The 25,877-nt window shown below is 38.9% G+C and overlaps 1 protein-coding gene and 1 non-coding gene across 2 annotated transcripts; both read left to right on the top strand.

The window, feature by feature from the left end:
* Positions 1 to 25,363, top strand: LRP2BP (LRP2 binding protein). Its single transcript, XM_045785786.2, has 9 exons — positions 1 to 85; positions 1,352 to 1,478; positions 2,192 to 2,304; positions 4,738 to 4,851; positions 17,984 to 18,126; positions 18,208 to 18,313; positions 19,451 to 19,674; positions 21,119 to 21,293; positions 25,217 to 25,363. Exons 1-9 carry the CDS (start codon positions 41 to 43, stop codon positions 25,280 to 25,282), a joined length of 1,113 nt encoding a protein of 370 aa, XP_045641742.1. The 5' UTR covers positions 1 to 40; the 3' UTR covers positions 25,283 to 25,363.
* Positions 11,716 to 11,822, top strand: LOC123784576 (U6 spliceosomal RNA). Its single transcript, XR_006777504.1, has one exon. It is a non-coding gene; the product is annotated as a U6 spliceosomal RNA (small nuclear RNA).
* Positions 25,364 to 25,877: the final 514 nt, after the last annotated feature.

Genomic DNA, 25,877 nt, shown 5'->3' with positions numbered 1-25,877 from the left:
AGACCCCCTCCAACACTTCTGTTAAGCTACAACAAAACCCATGAGCAGTATTGTACCTACAGAGAGCAAGAGGAGTTCAAAGAAGGTAGAGTATTGTTTTTTGACTTGCTTCATTTCCAATGACCTTCCTGAATATGCCAGTTTCTTCTTAGCCCTTTTGGATACAGTAGCACACAGGCTGACTTCTTCAGTAAAATAAAAACTTCTATAACCGGTTTCTGAGTAAATTGATAATGCTATCCACGTCATCCTATTTGAATTGGTTTTCTTCAAAATACTTTACCTATTATTGCTTCAGCCTAAAGCTCATTGGAAACTTTTACATTCACTCATACAAACAAAAGGGTTTTGGAATCATAGAATCAAAAAATTTTATATATCTAGCAACAGACATTTAGAAATCCTCTAGTTCAAACGACTTATAGTCCAGACTACAGATGAGGAAGCTGACTTTTTAAAAGATTAAATGCCTCTTCCAAAATGACAGATACTGTAGTGGTTTTTTTCCCCCCAATTTACTGAATTATCTCCCTTTTCTGCACTTCATTCTTGTGAACGAAGCAATTTATTGTCCAAAACAGTTTCACATAATAGTTTAAGTGCAGCTTTCCAATCCCACTAAAGGCCCCGAGTTCTTCTCCTCAACACCAATCAGGAGCCTGTACCAGAAGCTCGTTCCTGATTGGTTAAAGTCAGCTGGAACAGTAGAATGCCAAGGAGTAAACAGAAACGCATAGCAACAACTGAGTTTGCTGTCTCACTACCCTCAGCCTGGGCCAACCTGGACTCCTTCATCCCAAATGAGGTGGCCACCACATTTTATATGAAGGCTTTGATTTTCCATGCAACTGTGATCCATCTTAAAACATGGCAATCCAATACAGACGGGAAGATAAAACTGAACAACACAGCTAAAATAAAGTGTATTCCCAGGTACAAGAGACAAATGCTTTAATTTGAAATGAATGAGTATCATGAGCTTCAATTACACGGCAAAGTACCGGTGCACAAGAACTCTATCTAGGGGCGGGGCCCCCCAGTTCCTACTGGTGGCAGGTGTGGTAGGTGACACAAGCCGCCGCAGGTGTGAACTCGCAGCCAGAGAGGACTTGCAAATGGCTCTCGTCATTCCTCCCACGCTGTGGAAACAGACTGTGCCTCTCGTGGATACGGAGGGCCCTGGTTTCCTCAGAAAGCACGTGCACATCCCAGAGCTGGTAGTGTGCTGCCCTATCCCGAGGCAAATGCGGGGAGGTTGCGTTTTATAACGAGTGCCAAGTGAGAATGGAGTCTTTGCGTTTTTTCTGAAGGAAGACATTTCTACCATCTTGTTTTTTATTCTTGTTTACAGAATACACGTTGTGGAAACAGGATGAAGCTGACCAGTGAAAAGTTGCCCAAGAACCCCTTTTATACCTCTTTATCCCAGTACGGTGCTAAGAACCCAAAATTCTTCCAATGGAGGAAGGAAAAGACTGGTACAAATTCTGATAATATTCTCACTACGAGTTAATTCCGTACACCAGAGCAAAAAAGACAAGAAGTAGGAGTCTTAACTGCTGTCAAAGAAGTGGTTAACTTTACAGTCCTTTTTAGCTTTCCTGTAAGAATCTGAGACATGGCTGCTTATCTGGTAGCAAATCGTCAGTGGAGAAGTCTCATAATTAGATTCCAGTCCTGGTTTTACTCTTAGGATTTTAGGACACCCTTCTGGAAAAGAGAAGCCAGATGTCACTTCTATTAAAGAAAACAATGCCATACTTTACTTCAAATTGGCATTTAAAGCTACCATTTTGTTTCTGTAGACTTACTAATATTAAATTGGGAATGGTTACTAGCTCATTTGGTTTGAATAGTTCTAATTAAGGCTCACATTAAGAATTTCACTCATCCACAGGGTAGCTTTGCCTAAAGAACTGCACACAGACTGCATTGCTAGAGCTCCTGCCTTGTAGTAAACAGGATTGGTTTGGAAAGCAATCAATACATATTTTATGATTATACAAGGCATGGTGTTAGGTGCTGTGATCATGTTTTTCCCCTTGAGCTAAGGAGGCCAGTTTTATGAATGAGAACTAGGAAGGAAACTAGTATAAACAGTGCCAGATGAGTTCTATATAATTCATGACTTCAAGAGAGGAAATTCATATCATATGGATAAAGATGAGGTTCTTTACCTTTTAAAAACCAGATCGTTACAGCCATGCGAATTTGGTGGATAAGGCATTGCAGCTCTTGAAGGAAAGAATAAGAAGAGGGGATGCTCTGGCATATTTCCTCCGAGGCCAACTATATTTTGAAGAGGTATCATTTCCTGTTTCTTTTTTTAAAATTTATTTAAATTCAATTTAGTTAACACATAGTGTATTATTAGTTTCAGGGGTACAATTTAGTGATTCATCAGTTGCACAGAACACCCGGTGCTCATTACATCAAATGCCCTCCTTAATGCCCATCACTCAATTACCCCATCCCCCACACTCCTCCCCTCCAGCAACCCTCAGTTTGTTCCCTAGAGTTACAAGTCTCTTACGGTTTACCTCCCTCTCTGTTTTTATCTTATTTCATTTTTCCTGTTTTTCATTTCATATAATGCTGTTCTTGGATCCTCATAGCAAAACTTCCCACAGAGTTTCTTACATTGTTATGCAGAGGGAATTCTGGTAAATTCCATAGGTTAGGGTTGTGGCTTTTAAGTACAAGATTAAGGAGATATTTGACCTTCCTCCATAAAAGTCATTCTAATGAAAGTCATTTATAGGAGTCATTCTGGTATATAATCCATTCTCACACTAGAAATTAAAAATATAATTTTTTTATTTTTGCCCCAAATAATATCATTCATAAAATCTTTTCAAAGAAATAACAACTAAAGACCCTGATTCTTATCTAGTACTTAGAGGCTTTATATGTTCCCCTCCAGAGGTAGGGGGGAACTGGCCTCTCTCTCCACATTATGCTGAGGCATCCTGAGGGGCAGATGTAGGCCAAACTGTGCAAAGCCATCACTCAAGCTTCTGTAATTTAGCAGCAGTCCTTCACTGACCCCCATGGGGAGATGTGAAAACAGACCAGCTGTCCCCAGTCCCTTCACCACTCATGGACTATTTGGGCAGCTATTAACCTATATCCCACTTAACTCTTAAATCTGATGGCTCCATCATTCTTTCTGGCAACAAATATTTGTTGAGGACTCATCATGCACCTGTCACCATGAGCTAACACAGGTTAAGAGAATGATCTCTCAGCTTTGGCCATCGGGTCAGGTATGAGTCCTACAATTGTGTAGCCTTAGACACAAATACTTCATCTCTTGGAGTCTCAGTTTCTTCATCTGTAAAAGGGGGGGTAATAATGTGTTTCCTAGAGCTACAGTGAGGATGTATTCATTGTAGAAGTACTTACTAACAGGGCTTGGCACCTAATAAGTGTTTTATAGGTGTTTACTATTATTATGCTAAGCTCAGACTATATTGTGATGTGGGGACGAGAATGGTCCACATGTCATGAAACTTACAGTCTACTAGGGGAAGAAAATAAATGAATACATCATTACAAATAAGGAGGAGTACTATGAGAGCAGTTAACTAGGTACCATGATAGAGAATAACTTAGGGAGGGGTGGAAAGACTGTGGTTGAAACTAATTTGAAGAAAACGAAACGAGCAGTGCACACAGCCCAGTAGTGCAAGTGCATTCCAGGGGGAGGGGAGAAAATGCAATGTTTCAGAGATGTGGGGGAGCTCTGTGAGCTCTAGGAATTGAGACCAATATGGTAATAAGCAAGGCAGAGAATGGCTCTAGATGAGCTTTGTCTAAATTGTAGTAAGAAGACACTGAAGGGTCTTGAGTCTGTGATGAACAGATTAGAAGGCAAGCATGGAACCAAGGCCAGTTTAGGGGGAAATCATACCATTTCAAGCAAGAGAGGACGGTAGTCTTGACCAGAGTGGCAGCAGTGAAAACTGGGTCCTGGATTTATTTTGGAGACACAAATAATAGCATCATGGACTGAAAAATAGAGAAGTGGGGAGGGTGAATTTTGAGAAGACAATCAAGATTTCAGGTTTTATACACACTGTGTTTCGGATGTCCATTAGTCATCCAAGGAGACAGGTTTCAAAGTAGAAACTTACACGTTAAGAGTCTAGATCTCCAAGGAGAAGTCTGGGTTGAAAGTGTATCTTTGAGATTTTCCAGCATGTAGATGGTATTAAAAATCATGAAAACTAACAGGACCTCCTTTCTCTTCCTTCCTATAGAGTATTCTAACTTCTCCAGCTCTCTCACATCCCGGCCAAACATTAGCCAGAAAGGAGAATGAGTCTTAACAGCTAGGTCATTAACTCATCATTATGTGTTCTTTAAAATTAATACTTCTGGCCCCAGCTCTGAAGTTTCTCAGACTCCAGGAGTGGCGGGGGGTTACGACAGGATGGACTGAGCAGAGGGCTGGGCTATCATTTTGGGAGAAGTTTGGCAATATCCAATTTGCTTTTGAAAGCAAAGAAGAGTCTCATCCAGATTTTTTCTGGTCACTTCCCTCAGTTGCCATATTCAGGTCTTGATTTTATAGTTATGTTGACTATTGTCCATGCCATACTTGCAAATTCCGTAAATTTGTTGCTGTCTTTTGTTCTATTTGGTGCTTCTAGCTAGATTTAGGTGGGAATTAAATATTTTGGATTACTTTAAGGTAATAATGAAAATAATTCAATATTTCCTGGGAGCCTTTAGGGATGGTATGAAGAAGCATTAGAACAGTTTGAAGAAATCAAGGAAAAAGACCATCAAGCAACTTACCAGCTAGGAGTAATGTATTATGATGGCCTGGGGACACCTACAGATGCTGTAAGTTACTGTTTTGTTCACAGTGTTTAAGTTGTCATTGTTAACGGATTATATGATAGAATTAAAATTATTTATATTTTAATAATATCTATCCTTTTAGCATTTAAAGGATAACAGTAGTTTTACATGTATGTGAAAAACAAAATTTCTTTTTGCCCCCTCCTTGCTACCACCGTGAATAACATTTTTGTTTTAAAACGTTTTCCGTTATTTTTATAAGTTATTCCAATGCTACATGAACATGGAGAAAAGTTAGAAAATAAGCAAAAATAGGATCACCAAATTCTACTATCAAATATGAACCTGGTTATTATTTTAAAGTATATTCTTACATGTATTGCCCCATGTAAAAAATTATATATATAATATATATATGTACGTGTATACATTTTTTCAATGTAGGACTATACTGTACATAATGTTTTTTAATATCCCTTTTCACCTAACAATGTATTTTGAATGTCCTTCTTGTCAATAAATATAATCTATATTATCATTATAATACCTGCATAATTAATGTACATCAATATTTCTAGGCCTCTTTTATTTGTACGTGTTTGAAGATAAAAGAAAGAATAAACTAAGCTCTGAGGTTTGGAGATCAGTATTACAATTTTTTCTATTCCTTATGGGCTTTATTATTTATTGATTTTTATTTATTTTATTTTGGTCTCATCTTACAAGGAAATTTCACACACTATCAAATAAAAATTGGGAATTTCCTTTTACATTTTTCAAAAGTTCATTTCTCTGTTCACCAGCAAAGCTGCTCTCTCCGTAATAGTCTTAAAAATTTGTTAAAAGTCATAGGCTTTCAAATGTTCACTGCTTAAAAGCAGTATGATCTTGGGGAAATTATTCCTGGGCTATAGTTTCCTCATTTGTAAAATGAGGATAAATAAACCTAAGTTAGAGATACATCTGCCATTTCACCACGCCCTTGGCCGTGGCCATCCTGGATAATTGATCACGGCCCCCCTTCCAGCTAAATCCAGACATAGCCTCAGAACTTTCATCAATACACAGCTTTAAGGTGACATTACCAATTCAATCCACTGGAGGCAGCATACAAAATAAAACCCATTCACCCAACTCACACAGCTGTCAAGGAGATTGAACAATCAGTAAAGTAACAGAGGGCACGTGTAGTAAGCACCCAGTGTTTTCTTTCCTGACTTCACATTGTATGAAGTTAACAATGGGGAGTACTTTTAATTCCTGAAATTCTTCATTTGTTCTCTTTTATAATCTTAGCATATGAAATAAGTAAATGATGAAAAAATGAGTATTTCCATTAAATACAAGATATTTTATTTTAACCTATTTATAGTTTAGTCTGTTAAAAGCATAGTAACATGTAGAATGCAGGACTACATTGGCCTTACTGTGAATTGAACACAGCTGGCCATACCCTTCTTGAAATATCTTCCTCTTGGTGTCTAAGAGTCTCTCCCATGCTTTAAAAAACTCTTTCCACCATCTTCTATTGTTTGGGATTTTGTTGCTTTTTTTTAAATTTTTAAAAGATTTTATTTATTTATTTGACAGAGAAAGAGAGCACAAGCAGGGGGAGTGGCAGGCAGAGGGAGAGGGAGAAGCAGGCTCCCCATGGAGCAGGGAGGGAGCCCAATGCGGGGCTTGATCCCAGGGCCCTGGGATCATGACCTGATCCAAAGGCAGATGCTTAACCGGCTGAGCCCCCCAGGGGTCCCAATCTTCTATGTGTTTGTAATACAGTTTTCCCTGTTCACCTCTTCATAGCCGCCCCTCTGTCCTTTGCTAGCTGCTTCTCTTCTAAGTGTTGAACTGTGTCAGAACCTAGGCCCCTGCTGCCCCCTTTACTCTCTCAACTCATCCAGCCCCATGGCTGACATCACCTAGACTTGTAAAAGACTTCCAAATTGAGGTTCACCCCAGAACCTCATGCGAGATCCATACGCCAACTGCCTATCCCTAGATGTTTAGTAAGCATCTCCCGGTCTCCACATCTAGTTCACCTACAAATCCGATGCTCAAAACACACAGATCCTACTATTTAAGGCAGTGGAGTTTCTTTGTGCACTGGTACCGTTCACGGGGGTCATTGTCGTCACTGGAATTGCCTTAAAGGACACAAAAGCAGCAAAAAAAATCCGCCTCTCTTTTTTGCATTGTGAGCACCTACTCTACCATCCCCGAGGTATGTGCTTGGTTTAGGTGGAGTCATTGTATCATTCACTCACTCTTCCATTCCACACACATTTATGAGGCAGGAACAGTCTGAGATGCTGGGGAAGCAAAGATAGGTATGAAAAGGAACACACAGTCTGAGAAAAACTACGAGTGCAGTTGTGAGTCCTGGACGGAGACAGATACACCGTACTAGGTACACGGGGTTGGGGGAGGGCAGTTTTCACAGAGCAGCTGACACGGGCTGACTCTCAGGAGACAAGAACAGCATGTAAGGTCAGGAATGGCATTCGGATGGAGGGATCAACATGAGCAATGTTAGGAAACCTTGGGTAGCCTGGACCCGACTTCCTCAGTCATCTCTCTGCACATTTCAGTACACAAACTGAACTAGTCTTTTTTTTTTTTTAAGATTTTATTTATTTGAAACTGAGAGAGCGCACACAAGAGAGAGCATAAGCAGGAGGAAGGGACAAAGGCAGAGGGAGGAGCAGACTCCTGGCTGAGCAGGGAGCCCGATACGGGGCTTGATTCCAGGACCCTGGGATCATGACCTGAGCCGAAGGCAGATGCTTAACTGACTGAGCCCCCCAGGTACCCCCTAACTGAACTAGTCTCCGTCCAACTACCCATGAACCATGCTGTGTAGGCAGCCAGGCACCGAAAGTCTCACATAAAGAAAGAAGGGCCAGAAGAGTAATCTTAATGCCAATTCTGCATCGATTTAACAGTACTCTTCGAGACAGTTGCCATCTCATCTCTCTGACCATCATGTCCTATGGTAGGTACTAAATACAGTCGGAAATGTAAGTTGACATACCAATTTTATGTCTCTTTTCTCATCTTCAAATAATAAAGGCAGTTTTTAGGGAATAGTATTACAATCCATTCTAGAAAATATTTTAATCAAGATTAAGCACAGTAAGATCAACAAAGGCTATAACGTTCCCATGCTTATTATTTCAGTGATTGACTCCAACATTTAAATATCTGGCAAAAAAAACAATGGTTTTAAGTGATTCAGATTCTCTATAATTGTTTTGCCTACGAATTCAGATAGGCTTGAAAATATCACAATTATTTTATTCAATTGATTTTTTTGTTAGATTTTCCAGGGACTCTTATTTTTACATCAATTTTAAGTCATTAAAAAACCAAATGTGCTCTTTAAAAAAAAAAATTACCAAAAAGTATCAAGACTCTTTCAGGTATTCACTCTATCTCCATGCCACTCACTTCTTTGGTATTTATCTATATTCATCAAAACAACACATTACTGTCAGTCAGCTGCCCAAATTAACTGTGAACGGGAAGAAATTCTCATAGGCTGCATACCTCACAAGATTCTTTGCAAACTTGCTGAGTATTTTCTCCCCCACCCTTTCCCCTTTCTGCATCTTTTCCCTCTACTCTTTCCCCAATGCAAAAAAAAAAAAAAAAAAAAAAGGTGATTTATCCCATTTTCTCAGAGAGTAATATAGTACTCTCACCCTTTGCCTTCCCCTCATTCAGGCCGCTGCTCCAGTGTTACTTCCCTTGAGAGGTTTTCTGTGGCCGTATTACCAAAATTAACACCCCTTATTTTTTTCACAAACTTTAATGGTGATCTTTATTTGTTACCTGTTTAATTTCTTTCTCCCTAAGTGGAATGTAAGCTCCACAAAATCCAGGGGGTTTATTTATCTTGAGTACTGCTAAATCCCCTAGGAACTTAAGACAGTATTAGAAGCACAGCAGACTCTCAGTAATGTTTATTGACTGACTTTGTGGCCCCTTGCTGACAATACCATTATTAGGGTCACACCTCAAAAGGCTTTTCCACAGAACTTTCCTAGAGAAAGATCCTATCTAAGCAAAATTATGGGGGCAGCTGTTAATAAAATATTTGCCCTGGTTACAAACAAAATTAGAAGAATGAGGTATCATAACCAACTAAAATTCAGCCCCGATATTTAACAATTCAACATAAGGAAATCTATAAATATACCACATTAGTAGCTTGAATAAAAGACACCATATAATGGTTTTAGTATGTATTGAAAAAACATTTCATAAAACTCATTCATTTGTTTTTGTTCAAAACACAAAAAATAAAAACATTTCATAATGAAAACCTTTTTTAAAAACAATACTAGGAAGTATGTTTCCTTATAACTTAGGAGTAGCCATTTAAAGTTAAAAGCTCAAACTGGAGAGATGTTTCCCAAGCAGAAACAAAATCTTTTCCACTGGTCGTATGTATGGACCTACTCTTCTGTCTCCCGAAAATCTTTCAGATCTGTCCCCAGTCCTTTATTCCCAAGTCTGTTCCAGTTCAGGCTCACAATACCCCTTACCTGGGTTATTTCAGAAATAGATCCCCAGCTTCTTGCCCTTATCCCAGATTCATTATTCAAACCGCCACCAAAGTCATCTTTCCAAAATACAAATCTGATTACGTCCCATCCATCTTCCAAAACTTCCAAAGACTTCAATGTTGAAGGTCAAAAGAAGGGCATGATTTGGAGTGTTCCCATGGACAGCCAGCTAGCTGGCCACCAAGAGGCCATATAAGGTAACATTTACTTGGTAAATTCTTCGGTCTCAAAACGAATAACTGCCATTGCAAATCCTCACTCTAGTCCCAAGTTTGCGGTCACTGCCTGATTGCTGCCAACGGGGGGCTCTACCAGGCGTCATGAAGCCAACCCACTGTGACTAAACCTGAACTTGACGTCAGAGTTCTGTTCAGAACCCTGACTTCACTTGGTCCCAGCAAGCCTCACAGCTGTATCATCGTTGGCCACCACACATAACGTACACCTCTCTGGTCATCTGTCTTCTCCCATATTCTTGACTCCATATTGCTTTCTGCCTCCTCTCCTGTTCTCACTGCTGCCCTCCTTCCTAAACGTTCCAGCTGGCAAATCCTCAGCCTTTTCTCAGACTCTTTCGTTTACTGCTTTGCCTCGTCAGAAACAGCTGTCCCACATCCGGCCGTCTTTGGGTGGAGGGCTCTCCTTCCACGCGGCAGTGTGCCATGGAGCTCAAAGGTGGAGCTGCCGTCATTTTCACACACCCCCAATTCATTTTCCAGCTCTTCTCTCTCCTCTGCCCCAGGCACAAAGTACCGACTCTGAAATTCATACCAACTTACTGCCTTTCCTGGTTCTGTCAATTTTCTGGTCCTCGGTCATTCCCTAACATTAATCTGAATGCGTTGATTCTGGGATTACACTTTTCTTCCCTGCGTTGTTCCATCACTTTATGTGACATTTGAACTAAGAACTGAGGACTAAGAGGGAGAAACCATGGATAGAGGCCTGGGGAATCCCCTCCCAGGCAGAGGAAAGAGCTAGTGCTCAGGTCTGAGAAAGAAGGAGGGTGTAACTGGTAAACTAGGGCTGAGAGTGTGGCTTGGGTTACTGATGTAGTGAAAACCCTGAAAGGGAGTGAAATTAATAGGATTTCCATTTTAAAAAAATCATTTTTTCTGTTGTGTGGAGAATGGACTGAACAGAGGCAGGAGTAGAAGCAAGAAGCCACTGCTGTTCAGATAAAACCACATAAACTGAAGTACCATCGTGGAAATAGAGAAAAGGGCACAGATTTAGGGTATATTCTTTAGAGGATACAGGCCTTCTGAAAGACTGGCAGAGGGGAAGGAATAATAAATAATAAATAAGGGGAGGAATCAAGGCAGATGTTGCCATTTAACAACAATGGGATGACTGAGGGAGGCGCAGGTTTGGGCGTGACAAGAAAACCTAAACGTTTCTGTTTCCATGTTACTTTTTGAAGTGCCTGTTAAGTCACCTATGCAGAGATGTCACCTAGAGAGTCTGGAGCTCAGGGATGCAGTCAGGACTGGAGAAATCAGCAGGGGCTCTCTGTGGAGCCGCGGTAGTTACAGCGCCCGATCGGATACAGTTACTGAATGAGTGAACGCAGAGAAGAGGAAAAGGCCAAGGACGGAGCTGGGGAGCCCTCCAATATTTAATGGTCAGAAGGGAATAGCCAGCAAAGGAGGGAGGGGAGGAACAGCCAGCAAGAATGGAGGAAAATCAGGAGTGTGTGGTGATCTGGAAGTCCGACAATGAAACTGCTTCAAGGAGGGAGTAACAGATGCCTGGGTGGCTCAGTTGGTTAAGTGTCTGCCTTCGGCTCAGGTCATGATCCCAGGGTCCTGGGATCAAGCCCCACGTCGGGCTCCCTGCCCCGCGAGGAGTCTGCTTCTCCCTCTGACCTTCCCCTCTCTCTTGTGCGCTCTCTCACTCTCTCTCAAATAAATAAATAAAATCTTAAAAAAAAAAAAAAGAGGAGGAAATGATCATCTATCTCAAATTCTGCTGAGATGCGTACAATGAAAACTGAGCATTTACTCTTAGGCACATTAAGATGAATCTCATTAGAGACTCTGACAAGCCTGCAGTGGACTGGTAAGGGCCAAGGTCAGAGTGGGCTGAGATGCATGGAGGTGAGGAGGAGGACATAAGCACTGAGTTTTGGCATAAAGCAGAACAAATGCATATGCAATAATGAGGGGATCATGGACTCAAGGGGGGGGGTTCCCCCAGAACAGAGAAACTGCAGTATATTTGTAAGTCGACACACGAGATCTAGTATAGAGGGGAAAAAAGGATGAATCGGGTAAATTCACGGATATGGTGTTTCTTTTGATTTTCTGTTTTCCCAGTGAAATAAAAGTGAGGCCATGTGCTTGCTTCAGCAGTATGTATACTAAAATTGGAATGACAGAGAACATTAGCATAGTCCCTGCGTACAAGGATGACACACAAAGTCATGAACCACTCCATGTTTTTTATAAAAATATAAATAAAAATTTTAAAAAGGTGAAGCCATGAGCTGAGAAGGTGGGAAAGGGCAGGGAGCAGTGGAGGTGTGAAGAGACAGGATAATGTCCGAAATAGTACCTTCTCTACCAGGTGAGTGGCAGAGAGAATTGATGAGACAAATTGATAGTACTGTTTGCCGGGGCTCAGCGCTCCCTCTGAAACTTGTGATCACAAGTTTAAAGAAGGACCTGTCACCATGGCTGTTTTTTTCTCCAGCGGCTCTCAGCTGCTTGAGGGCGGCCGAGTCGGCAGAGAAATGGTTTATTTGCCAGATAAATGAGTGCCAGGGAGGGAAAGAGTAACAAAGAAATGAGTGTGATCACAGATACGGGTCAGCCGAAAATGTGGGAATTAAGGACATGAGGAGCTGGGGGAACCAGGGAGGCTGGCAGATTCAGTGGCTGGTACGACAACTCCAAAATAGAGTGGCTCGAATGTAATTACATATGGAGGCCAGAGGAGCATAAAGATGTCCTCTGCAGGTCCCTCCTTACCTAGAATGACACTGTTGCCTTGACCATACTCAACCTGCAGAAAAAGGGGCAAAGATCCAACTCTTAATTGTTATCACTTTCTTTTATTAATTTACCAAGTCGTTTTTGATATTCATTCGGTCCTGAGGCTGTCTGAACCGCATATGCTTTGGGCGGTAGACTGGAACTGTTTTCTTCAGGGAGCATTCCAAGGCCATTATTACCCCACAGAGAGAACAATCACACGCGAACCCCAACATCTGGGGAAGCTACAAACGGAAACTGGAAATAGCACTGGGGGGAAAACGGGGAAAGCAACCAAATTTTGGCTGAGATGAAACTAGCAGTGAGGACAAGTTCACCTGTTTTAGCCTTTCTTTTCCTATCTTACAGAATCCTGAAAAGGTTTTTAAACACTTTCCCTAGCGTCAGGCAGTAAACACTGGAGTGTAATTTAGTGCCAGACTGCAGGTCATTACGAAATTCACTGTCTCTGGGCTCGTCAGGCAGCAGCACCTCTGTTTTCCAGAGACGCTACTTTTCTACGTCTCACCTCTAACCACTCCCCGGACAACTTCGTGTATTAAATGCACTCAGAATCAAATTTCCTGTGAGGTTTTTTTTATGGCATGTGACAAGCTGATTAAAACTTCATATGGAAAGAGCAAAAAGGCAAATATGTATCTGTGGTACTTAAAGCAATGCGGTTTTTGTTCAAGCACAAGGCAAAGATCAAAAGAACAAGAGTCCAGAAAGAGATGTACATCGATACAGGAGCAGTTAGCATATCACAAAATTGCTATTTCAACTCTGTGAGAAATGGTGATGGAATAATTTGATTACTTTAACTTATTTTCTAGTTATGTATATTTTTAATAGTTGCTCTAGAGATTACAATATGCACTTTTGTCACAATTTACATGGAGTTTATATTGTATTACTTCAGGTGAAATAAGAGAACCCTGAATAAGTATGCTGTCATTTACCCACCTACCCCCAATCTTTAGTGTTATCATAGTATACTTCTTAAATTTACATTATATAATAAATCTCAAATATAAAAGTGTAATTTTTGCTTTAGTCATATCTTTTGAAGAAACTAAGAGGAAAATAATTATGCAAACATGTGTGTATATATATATATATATATATATATATATGTATTTTTTTATATTTGTTACATATTTACCATTTCTAGAACTCTTCATTCCTTCCTATCAACCTGCGTAGCCATCTGGCGCCATGTTCCTTTCCTTTCAACCTGAAGAATTTCCTTTGAAGGGCATTTCTTATTGTACAAGTTGTAGGTGATGAATTATCTCTGATTTTGATCATCTAAAAATGTCTTTAATCTGCCTTCATTTTTGATTAATTGTTTTGCTGGTTGAGTTTTTCTTTTCCACATTTTAAAAATGCTATTCTCAAATCTTCTGGCCTTCATTAATTCCCATGGGAAGTCACTCACTACTTCCATTGTTCCCCCCTGCCAGTTTTATTGAGATATAATCAACATATAACATTGCATTAATTTAAGGTGTGTGTGTGCATATATCTGCATATACACCACATCTTCCTTATCTATTCATCTATCAGTGGACACTTAGGTTGCTTCCATATCTTGGTTTTTGTAAATAATTCTGCAACAAACATAGAGGTGCATATATACTTCCAAATTACTATTTTCATTATCTTTGGGTAAATACCCAGTAGTGGAATTATTGGATCATATGGTGTTTTTATTTTTAACTTTTTTTGAGGAACCTCCGTACTGTTTTCCACAGTGGCTGCACCAGTTTGCATTCCCACCAAGTGTACGAGGGTTCCTTTTTCTCTATATCCTCACCAACACTCATTTCTTGTCTTTTTGATTTTAGCTATTCTGACAGGTGTGAAGTGATATCTCCTCGAAGTTTTGATTTGCATTTTCTTAATGACAAGGGATGTTGAGTGTCTTTCCATGCGTCTGTTGGCCATCTGTAGGTCTTCTTTGGAAAAATGGCTATTCAGGTCTTCTGCCCATTTTTTAATTGGATTGTGTGTGTGACAGAGTTGGGTAAGTTCGTTATATATTTTGGATATTAACTGCCTATCAGATATATCATTTGCAAATATCTTCTCCCGTTCAGTAGGTTTTTGGCCTTTTTCTTTTGGTGGTGGTTTCCTTCACTGTGTTGCAAAATCTTTTTATTTTGAAGTGGTCCCATTAGTTTATTTTGGCTTTTGCTTCCCTTGCTGTAGGAGACATATCTAGAAAAAGGTTGCTATGGCCAACATCAGAGAAATACTACCTGTTTTCTAGGAATTTTATGGTTTCAGGTCTCACATTTAAGTCTTTAGTCTCTTCTGAGTTTATTTTTGTTTATGGTGTTAGAAAGCAGTACAGCTTCATTCTTTTACATGCAGCTGTCCACTCTTCTCAGCACCATTTATTGAAGAGACTGTCTTTCTCTCATTGTATAGTCTTGCCTCCTTTGTCATAGATTAATTGCCCATATAATTGTGGGTTTCCTTCTGGGCTCTATCTTCTGTTCCATTGATCAATGTGTCTGTTTTTGTGCCAGTATCATACTGTTTTAATTACTACAGCTTTGTAGTATACCTTGAAATCTGGAATTGTGATACCTCCAGCTTTGTTGTTCTTTATCAAGATTACGTTTCCTATCCAGGGTGTTTTATGGTTCCATGAAAATTTTAGTAATTTTTGTTCTAGTTTTGTGAAAAATGCTGTTGATATTTTGATAGGGATTGCACTGAATTTGATAGTAGATTGCTTTGGGTAATATAGACATTTTAACTATGTTAATTCTCCCAATCCAGGAGTATGGAATATCTTTCCATTTGTTTGTGTCATCGTCAATTTCTTTTCATCAGTGTTTTATAGTTTTCACAGTACAGGTCTTTCACCTCTTTGGTTAAGTTTATTCCTAGGTATTTTATTCTCTTTGGTTCAATTATAAATGGATTTTCTTTTTTTTAAAAGATTTTATTTATTTGAGAGAGAGTGCGCATGAGCAAGGGTGGGAGGTGGAGAGCAGAGGGAGAGAGAGAAGCAGATTCCCCCAGTGAGCAGGGAGCCCAACACAGGGCTCGATCCCAGGACCTTGAGGTCATGACCTGAGACACTTAACCAACTGAGCCACCCAGGCGCTCCATGTAAATGGAGTTTCTTAATTTCTCTTTCTGCTTCTTTGTTGTTAGTGTATAGACATACTACTAATTTCTGAGTATTAATATTACATCCTGCAACTTTTCTGACTTCATTTATTACTTCCAGTAGTTTTCTGTGGAATCTTTAGGATTTTCTACATATAGTATCATGTCATCTGTAAACAGTGACAGTTTAGCTTATTTCCAAAATGAATACTTCTTTTTCTTGTCTGATTGCTGTGGCTAGGACTTCCAGTATTATGTTGAATAAAAGTGGTAAGATTGGACATCCTTGTCTTGTTTCTGATCTTAGGGGAAAAGTTCTCAGTTTTTCACCAGTGAGTAAGATGTTAGCTGTGGGTTTTTCATATATGGCCTTTATTGTGTTGAGGTATGCTTCCTCTAAACCTACTTTGTTGAGAGTTTTTATCATAAATGGATGTTGAATCCTATCAGATGCTTTTTCTGCATCTATTGAGATGATCATATTATTTGTATCCTTTGTTTTGTGGATGTGGTGTATCACACTGATTGATTTGTGAATATTGAACCATCCTTGCATCCCTGGAATAAATTCCATTTGATTTAATGTATTGGTGGATTCAGTTTGCTAATATTTTGTTGAGGATTTTTGCATCTATGTTCATCAGGAATATTAGCCCGCAGTTTTCTTTTTTTGTGGTGTCTTTGTCTTGTTTTGGCATCAGTTAATGCTAGCCTCACAGAATATATATGGAACCTTTCCTTCCTCTTCTATTTTTTTGGAATAGTTTGAGGAGAATAGGTATTATCTCTTCTTTAAATGTTTGGTAGAATTTACCTGTGAAGCCATCTGTTCCTGGACTTTTTTGTTAGTAATTTGATTACTGATTAAATTTCACTACTAGTAATCAATCTGTTCGGATTTTTTATTTCTACTTGATTCAGTTTCAGAAGATTGTATGTTTTTAGGAATTTATCCATTTCTTCATGGTCAACGTTCATCAAGATTGTCCAATTTGTTGGCATATGTTTTCTTTTCAAAGAACTAGCTCTGGGTTTCATTGCCTGTCATTTTTTTCAGTCTGTCATTTATTTCTGCTCTGATCTTTATTATTTCCTTCCTTCCTACGTACCTTGGGCTTTGTTCTTTTTCTAGTTCCTTTAGGTGTAAGATTAGATTGTTTATTTGAGGTTTTTCTTGTTTCTTGAGGTAGGCCTGTATTGCTATATATTTTCCCCTTAGAACTGCCTTTGCTGTGTCCCAATATTTGGGAATGTTGTGTTTTCATTTTCATTTGTCTCCACATATTTCGTTGATTTCTTCTTTGCTTTGTTGACCCACGGCTGTTCAGTATCATGTTGTTTAACCTCCATGTGTTTCCCCTCCCTGCTTTTTTCTTGTGATTTATTTCTCGTTTCATACTGCTGTAGTCAAAAAAGATGCATGGTGTGATTTCAATCTTCTGAAGTACTAATTACATAGTTGTCCTCCCGTATATGGTATGTCATTTTTCTCTCGCTGCTTTCAAGATTTCTTTGGCTTTCAGCAGTTTGACTATTATATAGGCCTAGGAAAGCTACTTTCTGTTTATCCAGCCTGGTGTTCACTGAACTTCATGGATCCCTTCCACTTGCAGTTTTCAAGAGTAATCTCTCCTCCAACTTGTGTGTGCTCTGGTAAACTTTCCAGGGTCTTTAAAAAGTTGTGGGGTTTTTTGAAACCTACTTTAAAAAGTTCGTTATTTTTTAATGTTTGTTCCAGATTTAAACATTGATATCTGTGGAATTCACAAAAATAAATCCTTATAAATTAGGACTCACTAGAAGGCAAACACCTTTATCTTCTATTATTGTGGTGTTCAACCAGCAACAGAACTTGGAGAGAGCAGTGAAGGATAAAACCTAGAATGTAGTATATAGAAAATGTGTTTGATGGTCAAACGTTTTCTTCTTTGGAGTGATGTTTGAAAGTTTGTGTCTGATGGATTTTTTTGGAGAGGGCAATGTCTTCTGTGTGCTCTTTGTGACTATGCAGATGTCATATGAAGATTAGCATATTGGATGTAAATTATCACTGAACATACTTGGTGTGCTCAAAGAGAGAAAACAGTGTTTGGGGCTCACAAATGTACTCTAATTATAAATGTGGAAGACGTTACAGCTATTCCTATATTTTGGTAAGTTGTAAAAACTGTGCCCATGCAGAATAAGGGTTATAAGGTAGGAGGGAGGAGAGAAAAAAAAGAAGCCATATTGAAACATAGTGCAACTCTGGAAGCTATAAAATGAGGGAAATGGCTTATATCCTGGAGCTCTGGGAATGCCTCCTCAGGAGATGTTTCCCCCCTCCTTCCCCCCATCCTTCCCTTCCAGCTCTACAGACTAAAGCACAACCATCCTGTCTGGGCACAGAGTCATGATATTAAACATGTCAGAGGGTGAACATTTTAAAAGATTATTGGGAGAAAGAATTTAGTTTGGGTAAAACTAAAAACTAGAGTTTTTTGTTCTTTTCCTTTGTGGAAGGAAAAAGGAGTGGAATATATGAAGAAAATTGTTGATTCTCCATGTCCCAAAGCAAGACACTTACAATTTGCAGCTGCCTACAACCTTGGAAGAGCTTATTACGAAGGGAAAGGCGTCAAACGATCAGATGAGGAAGCTGAGAGGTAGTTTTACCTGAGAAGAAGATTTTTTTTTTTAATCAAATGCTGACACAAAGAATAACTTGCCTTGCCTTTCTTTTTTAGACTGTGGCTTTTTGCTGCAGACAATGGAAATCCAAAAGCCAGTGTGAAGGCTCAAAGTATCCTAGGATTGTATTATTCAACAAAAGAGCCTAAAGACTTAGAAAAGGTAACACTGGTCTATTTGTTTTTAATGTTAGCACCACACGTAGATTAATATTTCACTATTTCTTTTTTGAATGGAGGGTGGTGAAGAATGAGTGTTTAAAGAGCTCTCATAGTTCTTTAAAATGTAAAGAAAGTTCACATTTTAGGATCTCAAAGCTCATTTCATGCTTTATTCATCTGCACCTCTACAAAAGGAGTCCACAGATGTGAGAGCATTTTGTATGCTATAAAAAGCCACATGTACAAAATATTATTATACCATGAAAGCTAACCATGAAAGCTAAGAGAGTCCTGAAATATAGCCTAAATCCTTTTACATGTGAAGAAATTAAAATTAATTTGTTCTGAGAAAGTAATGATGCTAATAAGTAAAACACACACACACACACACACACACACACACACACACACAAACCCTAGTTACAAATTAAATCCATTTAAGATTTTTACAGAAATACTATCTCTTTAATCATCGGTGACTGAAGCATTTTCCAAGAAATCCTTAGAGGGAGAAGGAAATGTAGAGCCAAGTCCTACCTGTAAGAGGCGTTAAGGACAAACTTACAAGGATCACATAGCAACCAAGAACCTCTTCCGATAACTGAGCAGCCACTTGGAAATAATTTTTTGAACTAATTCCAATTCACTGTAGTTGCATATTAAGCAAATGTGCTTGTGACCACATGCAGCTTTTATCTTGGTTGCCTTTGATCTCAATAGGTGCCATCTCCATGATCCACTTGGAGCTCTGACTGTCCCTCAGCATCAACTGTTCCCCTCTCCCTCCTGTGCCTCATTGCAGGTGTGTCTCAAAGCCTAGCAGACACTTAACTTCCTACTTCCTATCCTCCCAATCCTTCCTCTGGAAAAATGTGACAATCTTGAATCCTGAGACAGCTGAACTGTCTAGACTGTGACCTAACCTACACTGTGCGTAGAAAACAGGTGGGCTCGCCTTGGCACTCTCTTCTAGGTATGTGAAATTGGTGCTAACCTGAAATACACTCAAGGTGCTAGACATATTTCCTAGAGATTAATGAAGAGTACTATCTTGTAATGAGAGATTTTCTTCTTTCTAGTATTCCTTTGTAATTTTGCCTGGTGAATAATAAATAAGATGAAATTGTTTTTTTCTTAGGCATTTTATTGGCACTCAGAAGCATGTGGCAATGGAAATCTGGAGTCCCAGGGTGCGCTTGGACTCATGTATTTTTATGGACAAGGCATCCGCCAGGACACTGAAGCTGCCCTGCAGTGCTTAAGAGAAGCAGCGGAACGTGGAAATGTCTATGCTCAAGGGAGTCTTGTGGAGTATTACTATAAGATGAAATTTTTTACTAAGTGTGTCACATTTTCCAAAAGGTAAATGAGCTGGACAGAAGTATTTACAACACCTCCTACTAGATGTTCTGTGCCAGGTCTGTTCGATACAGCTTGCTGCAATATTGGAAAGGACAGCTATTGAGCACTGGAAATGTGGCTAGTGCCACTGAGGGCTGAACTGTGACATTTAATTGGATTTTAATTAATTTAAATAGCCACCTGTAGCTAGTGGCTACCATATTGAATAGTATAATTCTACACCATTAGTCTTCAGGATTTCAGTGCTATTTGCTGAGTGATCTTAATCAAGTTTAACTTTTTGGGGCATCAATTTCCTTTTTCATAAAGAAGGAAATGTTTCCACGGCATTATATAGTGTACATAAAGTACTTAATATAGTTCAGCATATAAGAAATGCTTATTAAATATGTTTTAATTTCTTCCGACTCTTCAGCCACATGTTCTATAACTGCGCAATTGCAAGATAGCCTGATAAAGATTGTAAAATGAGAATAATGGTTAATAGCCGTCAACATTAACATCTTACAAAATATATGGAGATTTCTCTTCTCTGAGCCCATGTACATTCCTACACTTATTTGCTCATAACTTACAAATGCAATGTACCAAAAAAAAGCAAACATGATGTCCTCTATAGAGGCTATAAGGCCATGCTGATGTGTTTCCCTCCCAATAATGCCTGAAAGCAGCCCCCAAGCCTCCTCTTCCCTAGCTCAGGGTGGGGCAGTCATCAACCAGGTAGGATGAAAGAGCTCCTTCCACCCTCCTTCCCCCAACATCATGGCTTCCAGGCAGAGGGCCACTTAAAAACATGATCCCCAAAGTCCCAAATCTCCAAGTACCTATCTGGTTAACACCAAGACTTTAAATAGTTCTTAAAATCTTTCAGACTTTCCATTATTATCCACATTCCTATACCCTGTAATATTACAGGTGACATGGAGTTGAGTAGATCTTATTCCCACACAACTCTCCACACTTGTGTCAGGGTGATAACGGAGGACTTCTTTTTATTGCCCATTTTTTAACAAAGATGATGTAGGACTTAATATGTTTTCTGATCCAATGGGACTAAAGTCAAAATTTAAGGTCAATGTTTGAATAAATGATCCAAAGAAATAGAAAATGCTTTTTTCCCCACTGTTTAAATCTGCAAAGTGATATTAAGTTTAAAATATTAATATTAGAAAAAAAGGAAAACTTTTTGTTTTCTAGTGGTTATTAAGCCTGAGAAGTATTATCACAGAAAAGCTGTGACGTAACCACTCTGGTAGGTCCTCTTCCCCTGGTTTTTAACTGACTATTGTATTTACCCTATACCATATAACAAACAAGTTAGTTCTCAAACGGGTAGAAATAGGGAAATCACTTTGGGCACAAGGACAATCTCTGAACATGTCGTTTGTAAAAACATAAACCAAAACAATATCCTTTTTAATTTCACAATTAAACATCACAACAGGATTGCTGACTACGATGAGGTTCATGACATCCCCATGATAGCGCAGGTCACGGACTGTCTCCCGGAATTCATCATCAGAGGCATGGCCATGGCATCTTTCTATCACGCCCGATGCCTTCAGCTTGGCTTGGGTGTCACAAAGGATGAAGCGACAGCTAAACACTACTATTCTAAAGTAAGTAAGCCTAAGAATCTATGTAAATTGACCCAAATAGAAATTTCTGAGCTTTTAGTTAAGACTTAAACATCTTGATGGATTAGTATTTTTTTTTCCTACTTAACTAATTGTGCAGATAACCTAAGAGAGGTTGTCAGACACATGGATTGTTTGCAGACAATTCTGCCAGATTCTACTTAGCATAATTAAACTCAGAAGATAAAAGTCCCATTTTGATGCAAATTATTCCCTCTCACGCTGCTACTCTGCAGCCTAAGGCCCAGCACCAGAGACCATAAAGCCAGAACGTTCATGCCTTCTTCGACCCAGAAGAAGTGTTGAATCTATTCCCATTCTAGTACCTTAATGAAATGTAGTTTTTAAAAATACTATGTAGGACATCTACCACACTTAGGAGGGATATTAATGAGTTTGAGATAATCAGTGAAGTAAGACTTTTCATGTTTCAATTCATGTGATTTAGATTCCAAATAGATTTCACATCTAAAATCATGCAACTTCAAAAGTGGGAAGAGGGTGGGGAAAGGGGAAGCATTATGAATAGTAACTGCAAGTAAAGTTTTTAAAAAATAAATACAATAAAAACTGTGCATGCCTTAGGTCCATGACCCCCCCCGGAGTCCAAACTAGAATTATGTCTTCTTAAAAGTTCATAAAGCAATTCGTGGGGTGCACAAGTTGTTTAGCTGGAGCAGGGGAACAAGGGAAGGAAGAGTTTTCTAAGTCCTTTGCCTGAAATCTGACCACAGTGCTGCAGTGGTTCCCAAACTTGTCTGCATATTAAAATCACCTGGGGAGGGGCACCTGGCTGGCTCAGTGGAAAAGCATCTGCCTTCGCCTCAGGTCATGATACTAGGGTCCTGGGGTCACCCAGGCTCCCTGCTCAGTGGGGAGCCTACTTCTCCCTCTTCTGCCCCCTACCCCTTGCTGGTGCTCTTTCTCACACTCTCTCTCTCAAAAAAAGTAAAAAAACAAAGCTGGGGGCATCACATTACCTGACTTTCAGCTCTACTACAAAGTTGTGATCACCAAGACAGTATGGTACTGGCACAAAAACAGACACATAGATCAATGGAACAGAATAGAGACTCCAGAAATAGACCCTCTACTCTACACCCAACTAATCTTTGACAAAGCAGGAAAAAATACCCAATGGAAAAAAGATAGTCTCTTCAATAAATGGTGCTGGGAAAACTGGACAGTCACATGCAGAAGAATGAAACTGGGCCATTCCCTTACACCATACACAAAGATAAACTCAAAATGGATGAAAGACCTCAATGTGAGACAGGAATCCATCAAAATCCTAGAGGAGAACATAGGCAGTAACCTCTTCTACATCGACCACAGTAACTTCTTTCAAGGGCAAGTGAAACAAAAGCAAAAATGAACTTCTGGGACTTCATCAAGATAAAAAGCTTCTGCACATAATGAATCATGGAGTACTACATCAAAAACTAAGGATGTACTGCACAGTGACTAACAACATAATAAAAAATTTTTATTAAAAAAAAAAGCTTCTGCACAACAAAGGAAACAGTCAACAAAACTAAGAGGCAACCCACGGAATGGGAGAAAATATTTGCAAATGACGTTACAGATAAAGGGCTGATATCCAAGATCTATAAAGAACTTCTCAAACTCAACACTGAAAAAACGAATAACCCAGTCAACAAATGGGCAGAAGACATGAACAGACACTTCTCCAAAAAAGACATACAGATGGCTAACAGACACATGAGAAAACGCTCAACATCACTAGCCATCAGGGAAACAGAAATCAAAACCACAATGAGATACCACCTTACACCAGTTAGAATAGCAAAAATTAACAAAATAGGAAACAACAAATGTTGGCAAGGATGTGCAGAAAGGGGAACTCTCTTACAGTGTTGGTGGGAATGCAAGCTGGTACAGCCACTTTGGAAAACAGTATGGAGATGTTAAGAATAGAGCTACCCTACAACCCAGCAATTACACTACTAGGTATTTACCCCAAAGATACAGATGTAGTGAAAAGAAGGGGCATGTGCACCTCAATGTTCATAGCATCAAGGTCCACAGTGGCCAGGCTGTGGAAGGAGCCAAGATGCCCTTCAACAGATGAATGGATAAAGATGAGGTCCATATATACAATGGAATATTACTCAGCCATCAGAAAGGATGAATACCCACCATTTGCACTGACATGGATGGAACTGCAGAAAATCATGCTAAGTGAAATAAGTCAGACAGAGAAAGACAATTATCATATGGTTTCACTCATATGTGGAACATAAGCAATAGCATGGAGGACATTAGGAGAAGGAAGGGGAAAATGAAGGGGGCAAAATCAGAGGGGGAGAAGAACCATGAAAGACTATGGACTCTGGGAAACAAACTGAGGGTTTCAGAGGGGAGGGGGGTGGTGGGATGAGCTGGCCTGGTGATGGGTATTAAGGAGGGAATGTATTGCATGGAGCACTGGTGTTATATGCAAACAATGAATCATGGAACACTACATCAAAAACTAATGATGTACTGTATGGTGACTAATATAATAAATTTAAAAAACATGAAAAAATAATAAAAATAAAATAATTAGTAAAATAAAATAAAATCACCTGGGGATCTTCTAAAAATTCCAAAGCCCAGGACTTATTTCAGAACAATTAAATCATGAGCTTTCCAGGGGACTGCAATGTGCAGGCAACTTTGGAAACCCTAAATTGTTTGAAATTAAAATTACCAGAGCATTAAGCCCATATCGACACATAAATATAGGAACACAGTACACAAATACAGCCGATGTTTGAGAGATTTACCACTACACAATTCTACCAGTAACAAAAATAGTTGTGTTTAACTATTTAAAAATCCAAATGCTCTGTATTATAACAATTTCCCATCCAGGTCAATTTCAGATTGTGCTATCCATCATGTCCTTCCTAAATAAACATAAGCAGAGAAAGTTCTGGGTCAAAAATGTTCTGAAATGTGGTATATATTCACCCCAAATAAAACAGCAAAACAGACTGCAATCTTAAACCTATTTTCCACATGGTGGGAGATAATACCCCCATTACTCAATTTTGACCACTGTATTTTACAGAAGATGCTCTTAAAAATGGAGAAAATTCAAAAGTAGCAAGCCAGTGACGGGTCCGGAATCCTGTCATATGAGGCGACTGCCAACTGCTTTGCCTCTCAGGGTCTCCATGAAACCAGCTTCATATATTTTCCTAGGACCCCTTCATTGATTCTAAAGTACACAGAGGGAAATTTTAGCTTAGTATAAAGAAAAATCTTCTGATACAACTGCTCGGGAAATAAACAAAAATAAAAGTTTTTCCTATAAGATGGGGACCTAGCAACCAAGCAAGTATCTAGTGACCAACTGTCATGGCCCCTAAAGGGACAATTACTGCACGGAGGCAGGTGTGGATGAGATAATCTCCCATGTCCCTTCCAAATTCTTGACGTTCTTCTATGCAGTTATATGCACTATTACTTCTCGCTACTTACTTTATCATAATAAAATGTTATTTTAAAATAAAACTGTCACAGTTGCTGCTATTCATATTATAAGATAATAGCAAGTTTGAGACCAAATGCTAATGCTTTCCATGTTACTTATTTTAATAATTCATAACCTAGAATGCTATCATCAGTGTGTAAATTCCTTTTATTCTTTGGCACTCATAACATTTTCTCTTTCAAGTGACAGTGACACGGTTATTTTCAGTGTGATCTTTTTTGCATAGGCTAATCTGAACTTCCTTAATCAAGAAATCAAAATAGAAATGTGTCGTAACTAAGAAATTCCCTTGAAATTCATTGTAGTTCTTAAAAACAAACCAAAAACTTTTTTAAAAAGTTTTCGTAAGACCTAAAAATTCAAAACGTATCTAAATAACTGACTCTTTACCTTTGACTTTCAGGCTTGTCGTCTGAATCCCGCATTGGCAGATGAACTTCACCGTTTACTTATTCGTCAAAGAATTTAGACCATAATGCATTTCAACAAAGATCATCAACCCTAACACCTTAGAATGTGTGTATTTTTGTAGGAGCTATGTTTGGTTATCTTCTGCACCCCAAGTTACATTATCTTGGGTATTTTACTGATGACCTGTTATCTTCATTCTTAAATCTCTATTTTGCAACTTGAAACCTAGCTATAGGATCAAATTGCAAAAAGAGTCCTTAAGGATCCAGCTCTTACCCTGCAGACTGGTCTAGATCACATCAAATACAGAAAACCATTCCACAAAGCAAATACCTTTCTCTTTTCTTTAAATAGAGTGTCTAAAAGACTCAGTGCAGTCTTAGCTGTAATTCCTTCAGAAATATAAATGCTACAAACATAAAAAAACACCATTTGCAAGTTTAATTCCTTAAATTTCTTTGACTCTTAGTTTTGTGAATTTTGGATAGATTATTAATTTTCATTTGTTGTCATTTAAAATTTTTAATTTAAGATTCACAAAAGTAATAAGAAATAAAAAGAAATGTAAAGAAACTTTCTAATAATGTTTTTAAATAAATTCATGTAGCATTTATACTTAGGAAGACATTAAAGCTAAGACTGCACTAAGTCTT

This window comes from Ursus americanus, chromosome 27 (assembly GCF_024610735.1).
Source record: "Ursus americanus isolate L20-20 chromosome 27, mUrsAme1.1.p, whole genome shotgun sequence".
In the NCBI taxonomy this organism is placed as follows: Eukaryota; Metazoa; Chordata; class Mammalia; order Carnivora; family Ursidae; genus Ursus; species Ursus americanus.
The sequence above is the reverse complement of the archived record's forward strand: the minus strand, read 5'-3'. Positions and strand labels throughout refer to the sequence as shown.

What these genes read in the sequence shown, in the direction of transcription:
- LRP2BP (XM_045785786.2), top strand. Translation starts at nt 41, where the DNA reads ATGAGCAGTATTGTACCTACAGAGAGCAAGAGGAGTTCAAAGAAG. An exon ending in TGGGGACACCTACAGATGCT is followed by an intron (nt 4,852 to 17,983) that starts GTAAGTTACTGT and finishes CCTTTGTGGAAG; the next exon opens with GAAAAAGGAGTGGAATATAT. An exon ending in TGTGTCACATTTTCCAAAAG is followed by an intron (nt 19,675 to 21,118) that starts GTAAATGAGCTG and finishes ACATCACAACAG; the next exon opens with GATTGCTGACTACGATGAGG.